Source organism: Hemitrygon akajei, chromosome 30 (genome assembly GCF_048418815.1).
Source record: "Hemitrygon akajei chromosome 30, sHemAka1.3, whole genome shotgun sequence".
NCBI classification, from domain to species: Eukaryota; Metazoa; Chordata; class Chondrichthyes; order Myliobatiformes; family Dasyatidae; genus Hemitrygon; species Hemitrygon akajei.
In genome coordinates, this window is record NC_133153.1 from 43,227,858 (window position 1) to 43,233,857 (window position 6,000).

General features: G+C 51.1%; 1 protein-coding gene across 2 annotated transcripts in view; it reads right to left on the minus strand.

The window, feature by feature from the left end:
- Positions 1 to 4,148, minus strand: part of LOC140718698 (aminopeptidase Ey-like) — a 60,448-nt gene extending 56,300 nt beyond the window's left edge. The window contains exon 1 of one of the 2 annotated variants that reach the window (XM_073032753.1): positions 3,364 to 4,148. In XM_073032753.1, coding sequence (XP_072888854.1) covers positions 3,364 to 4,019 — 656 coding nt within the window. In that variant the 5' untranslated portion in view covers positions 4,020 to 4,148. Of the gene's footprint in view, positions 1 to 2,019; positions 2,277 to 3,363 lie in introns of those variants that run through there. The other variant, XM_073032754.1, reaches the window with a different exon arrangement.
- Positions 4,149 to 6,000: the final 1,852 nt, after the last annotated feature.

The following is a 6,000-nucleotide window of genomic DNA, read 5'->3' on the forward strand; positions in this document are numbered from 1 at the left end:
GAAACAGTTATTACCCCACAACCATCAGGTCCCACACCACCAGGTTCAGGAACAGTTATTACCCCACAACCATCAGGTCCCATACTACCAGGTTCAGGAACAGTTATTACCCCTCAATCATCAGGTCCCACACCACCAGGTTCAGGAACAGTTATTACCCCTCGACCATCAGGTCCCACACCACCAGGTTCAGGAACAGTTATTACCCCTCGACCATCAGGTCCCACACCACCAGGTTCAGGAATAGTTATTACCCCTCAACCATCAGGTCCCACACCACCAGGTTCAGGAACAGTTATTACCCCTCGACCATCAGGTCCCACACCACCAGGTTCAGGAACAGTTATTACCCCTCGACCATCAGGTCCCACACCACCAGGTTCAGGAACAGTTATTACCCCTCGACCATCAGGTCCCATACTACCAGGTTCAGGAACAGTTATTACCCATCAACCATCAGGTCCCACACCACCAGATTCAGGAACAGTTATTACCCCTCGACCACCAGGTCCCACACCACCAGGTTCAGGAACAGTTATTACCCCTCGACCACCAGGTCCCACACCACCAGGTTCAGGAACAGTGTGGGTAACTTCACTCACCACAACTCCAGGGCCCACAGACTCACTCTCAAGGACTCTACAACTCCAGTTCTCAGTACTTTCTATTTGCACAGTTTTTCTTACTTTGCATATTGGTTGTTTGTCAGCCTTTATATGTGAAGTTGTTCACAAATTATGTTATATTTCCTTATTTTCCTGTAAATGCCCACAGGAAAATGAATCTCAGTGTCGTATCTGACGGCATCTATTATTACTTCGATAATAAATGTACTTTAAACTTTCTACAAGCGAGTGGTGCTGTCGTTAAATATTTCCTGGTGGATTTGGCGCAGGCTTTCGTAACGGAACAAACGCTGCCTCCAGATACTGAGACACATCTTGGACTGATTCTTCGGTGGAAGACACATGTGCATATAAATGCACAAACGCAAACTCTGTGGCCAAGCTGACTGCCAGTGAGATCTCGGCATCTCGGCTCTCTGCTGACTTTCTATGCCATCAGTTAAACCTGCCACTGAAGCTGAGATGCGTAGCTTTTGTCAGCCCGCTCCGTCTCTGACCTGTGGTAATTAACCCTGCGCAACACAACCCGCCTCTCACTCTATAAACCTAGAACTGCTACCGGATTTTTAAAAATAACTTTGCCCTCCACCCAGGGACTCGATTCCCAGAGGAAACTTTTAGAAAAGTTAAAAGCTGTAGAAAGTGTAAGCTTAACCTCACTTCCAGGATCTCCCATTCAGGGAGAATGTAAATAAGAGCGGCTGAGTGGCGTTGGTAAATACCAGGGACAGGAATAAAACAGACCTGCACCACAGCCTTGCTCAGCAAATGTTGCTCAAACTTAAGAGGCACAATTTGTAAACACAATTTGTTCAGTTGGAAAGTTAATCATGTTCCAGGAGGGGCATATACACCTCTCCGTCCGCGCTACCTACAGCTGGCGGCAAATGCCACCGCGTAGGCATTCCTGAGAGATTCACATCTGCGCCTCGCTCCAGTCAGAGCAAAGCTGCGCCTCTTGTTCGTGTAAAGAAATAAAGAAATATTTTTTATTACAAAACCCTCCCTCGAAGCTCACTTTACCCATTTATTTCCCGAACTCTCAGTGACCAGTTCTATTGGAGAGATCCCACTTTCTCCTAAACCGCGCCGCTGTAACTCGAACCTACAGTTAACTATCTCCTGCAGACATTTCGCCAAAATGTTGGCTGACCCACTCTCAGGAACCACAACACCCCGTCGCCGCTCCACACTCACCCCTCCCCCCGTCACTGCTGGGTTTGAAAATTCCGAAGAGCCGCTCCTCATGACGCATTGAATCTGTTATCCAGTCATTCCCACAGTCATGGAACACCGCACAGATACAGGGTCTTTGGCCCGACCACACTTAGTCCGGAATAGGTCCAGGCCCTTTCCCTGCCTGTCCCGATCCAAATTATACTATTGTACCTACCTGGACCACTTCCTCGGCCACCACCACCTTCTGTGTGAAAAATATTGTCCCTCCGCTTCCCTTTCCCTTCTCACTTTAAAAATTACTCCCTCGTTTTGGGTCTTGATCTCCCCTGCCCTTGGAAAAGACAGATGCCGTCTCCTTAATATAATTTTAAACATATCAATATGGTCGCCCTTCATTCTCCTCTGTTCCAAGGAATAGAGACCGTGACTATCCAACACTCCTGTTACTCTGACCATCTAGTCCTGGCACATTCTCGTAAATCCCTTCTGCATTCTTTCCAGTTTAACCACATCTTTCCCGTAACATGGTGACTAAAACTGTAAACAGTTCTTCAAGTACACCTACATCCCATCTCCCGTACTCGGCGCCCTGTCTGATGAAAGCCTGTGACAAACACCTTTTTTACCACCTTCTACCTATGATGCTGCTGTCAATGAACTATGTGGTTCTTCTGGATCCCTCTGTTCCCCAACACTCCCTAGTGCCCCACCATTCACAGGAGAAGCTCAATCTCCTGTCGCACCATTCACAGGAGAAGCTCAATCTCCTGTCGCACCATTCACAGGAGAAGCTCAATCTCCTGTCACACCATTCACAGGAGAAGCTCAATCTCCTGTCGCACCATTCACAGGAGAAGCTCAATCTCCTTCACACCATTCACAGGAGAAGCTCAATCTCCTGTCACAGTACAAGCCCAGTCTCCTGATTCTGATATGTTTCCTACTGAGGGATCCCACAACCTGATGTAAAAACACTTTCCCTCAGTACCAGTTCTCCTCAGCTTGGCGATTCCTCATTCCTGCTCCCCCACTCTGCGGGAGAGAGTCCTGGATAGTCCCCTTCAGCTCCTGGTACCCCCCCCCCCCCCCACCCCGCGGGTGAGACCTGTTCGGCTCCTGCTCCCCCACTCTGCGGGAGAGAGTTCTCTTCGTCGAAATCATGCTCCTAATATAACTGTGGGGTTTGAAAACACCACTCAGTCCGGGCAGCCCTTGGGAGGCAGACGTACACCCTCTCACTCCCCCCACCCCCCACCACCTTGTCACAGAGCCACCCAGACTGAACCTTCCTTCACAGCCACCATCGCCAACCGATGGACCGACTCTCCTATCCTCACGGCGACAGATTAAGCACTTCGCCGCGGCTCAAACCCCGGCAGCCTGCTCACAGGGACTCAGTGCCCGCTCCTAAACGGTTCTGCCAGGTGCCCGGGGCTCAGCTCCCATTCCGGTCCCACCATCTCCCTGCGCTGGGTCCCTGATCCGTACACACACACCCCGTTTCTCGCATTCGGCTCCAACCGGGGCTTGGCTCCCACTCCCCGAGCCCTGTACCAACCTGGTCTTTCCATTCTCGTCCACGTACTGACTCCGGTAGAAACCGCGGAGGTCGTCGTCAAGTCGTCCAGTGAATTCGGTGTAGAGGGAGTAGTTTGCGCCGGCCGTAAGCCGCTTGTTGAGAACGATGACGAGATACTGGGTGTCGTTCTGCAGCCAGTTCTCCTTCACGGTGAGCTGCTTCCCATCCGCGCCCCAAACCCGGGCCAGATGCCCCGATGCGCTGCTCAGATTTAGCCGGTCGGAATGGATGAGAATCAGGTCGGTGGCATTGACGCATTTGAACAACACGGAGGAGCTGCCTTGGAAGATGTACAAGTCGTTGTTGCCAGACTGGGGTTTCAGATGCGGCCACAGATTCACCTCGTAGTGCAGCGGGACCAGGTCGGTTGGCAGACGGAGTCGCTGCCAGGGTTTTAGTTGCGACGCGGGGGTGCTGGGGCCGCCCGGCGCGGGGGTGCTGGGGCCGCCCGGCGCGGGGGTGCTGGGGCCGCCCGGCGCGGGGGTGCTGGGCTTGCCTGCCCCGTTATCAGAAGGCTGGCTAGCTCGCTCCTGCGCCAGGACGACGGCAAGCGCGATGATGGTGGCAGCCGCTCCGGCCGCCAGGACACCCGCCACGGCCGCCAGCGTGCGGCTGATGTAGAATCCTTGGCCCATGTCTCCCGCACCCAGCTTCCCGCCCGCACTGCGTCCCGGGCGCTGCTGGGCTCCGGCATTTAACGGCAGGGGGCTGAGCCCCGCCGCGTCCGGGAACAGCTGCGCCGCGCCCGGGCGTTCCCCATATGGTCCCGGGCGTGTAGATTCACAGAGTGTCCCGCCCCTGCGATCCGTCTCCCTTTCCTCCTCCCCCCGGATCTGGACTCCGTTTCAACGATCTGTCTCCCCGTAACCGTATCCTGATCCCGCTTATCTCCCGCTGGAGGTAGCACTCTCTCCCCTCAGCCCCAGATCTCGGGTCACCAAGAGCTCCGGCAGTTGATCCCCGTTGCCCCACTGAAAGAGCGGAGCGGTAACACCCACCCCCACCCCGTCCAGAAACAGGCAGTTCTGCCCAACCGATCGATACTGTTCCGTTGCCTAACATCCTTCCATTTTCCCCACATTAGGTACCCTATCTCTCAAAAGCTTTCCTGTCCGTGCACCTATGGCAATGTTGTAATCCTATACACCTCTTTACTTATACCCGCCAGCCTCCACTTGCCCCTCAGATTCCCTTCAAATCTTTCCTCTTTCAACTTAAACCTAGTTTAAGACTCCTCTATCCTGGGGGAAAGGTTGCGACAAGCTTTGCCCGTTCCTCTTAAGATTTTATAAAGCTCTTTAAGGTCAACTGTACTTCCTTGCAAAGATTCAGCATATGATCTGAAACTTTTACAAACTTCTATGAATATGTAGTGGAGTGTATCACCGGTTGCATCACAGTCTGGTGTGGAAACACCAATGCACTTGAACGGTATGTGGTGGACACCGCCCAGCCCATCATGCTAAAGACCCCCCCCCCCTTTCCCCACCATTAAGCACATCCACACAGAGCGTTGTCAAGGGAAAGCAGCCTCCATCATCAGGAAACCCCCGCCCAGGACATGCTCTCCCTCCACCATCAGGAAGAAGGTACAGGAGCCTCAGGACTCACACCACCAGGTTCAGGAACAGTTATTACTCCTCAATCATCAGGCTCTTGAATCAGAAGGGATAACTTTACTCACCTCTACTCTGAATTGATTCCTCAACCCGTAGGCTCGCTGTCAAGAACTCGACAATTCTTGCTCTCAAGATTATTTATTTTTATTTGCACAGCTTGTCTTCTTTTGCACATTGGTTCTTTGCCAGTCTTTAATTATTGATAGATTTTTCATAAATAATATTATATTACATTATTTTCCTGTGAATATCTGCAAGTGGTTGGTAAGTTGATGGAGAAGATCCCGAGAGGCAGGATTTATGAACATTTGGAGAGGGATAATATGATTAGGAATAGTCAGCATGGCTTTGTCAAAGGCAGGTTGTGCCTTACGAGCCTGATTGAATTTTTTTGAGGATGTGACTAAACACATTGATGAAGGTAGAGCAGTAGATGTAGTGTATATGGATTTTAGCAAGGCATTTGATAACGTACCCCATGCAAGGCTTATTGAGAAAGTAAGGAGGCATGGGATCCAATGGGACATTGGTTTGTGGATCCAAAACTGGCTTGCCCACAGAAGGCAAAGAGTGGTTGCAGATGGGTTATATTCTGCATGGAGGTCAGTCACCAGTGGTGTGCCTCAGGGATGTGTTCTGGGACCCCTTCTCTTCGTGATTTTTATAAATGACCTGGATGAGGAAGTGGAGGAATGGGTTAGTAAATTTGCAGAAGACACAAAAGTTGGGGGTGTTGTGGATAGTGTGGAGGGCTGTCAGAGGTTACAGCAGGACAATGATAGGATGCAAAACTGGGCTGAGAAGTGGTAGATGGAGTTCAACCCAGATAAGTTTCAGGTGGTTAATTTTAGTAGGTCAAATATGATGGCAGAATACAGCATTAACGGTAAGACTCTTGGCTGTGTGGAGGATCAGAGGGATCTTGGGGTATATTGTATTGGCCTTCATCAACCATGGGATTGAGTTTAAGAGTGAAGAAGTAATGTTGCAGCAATAT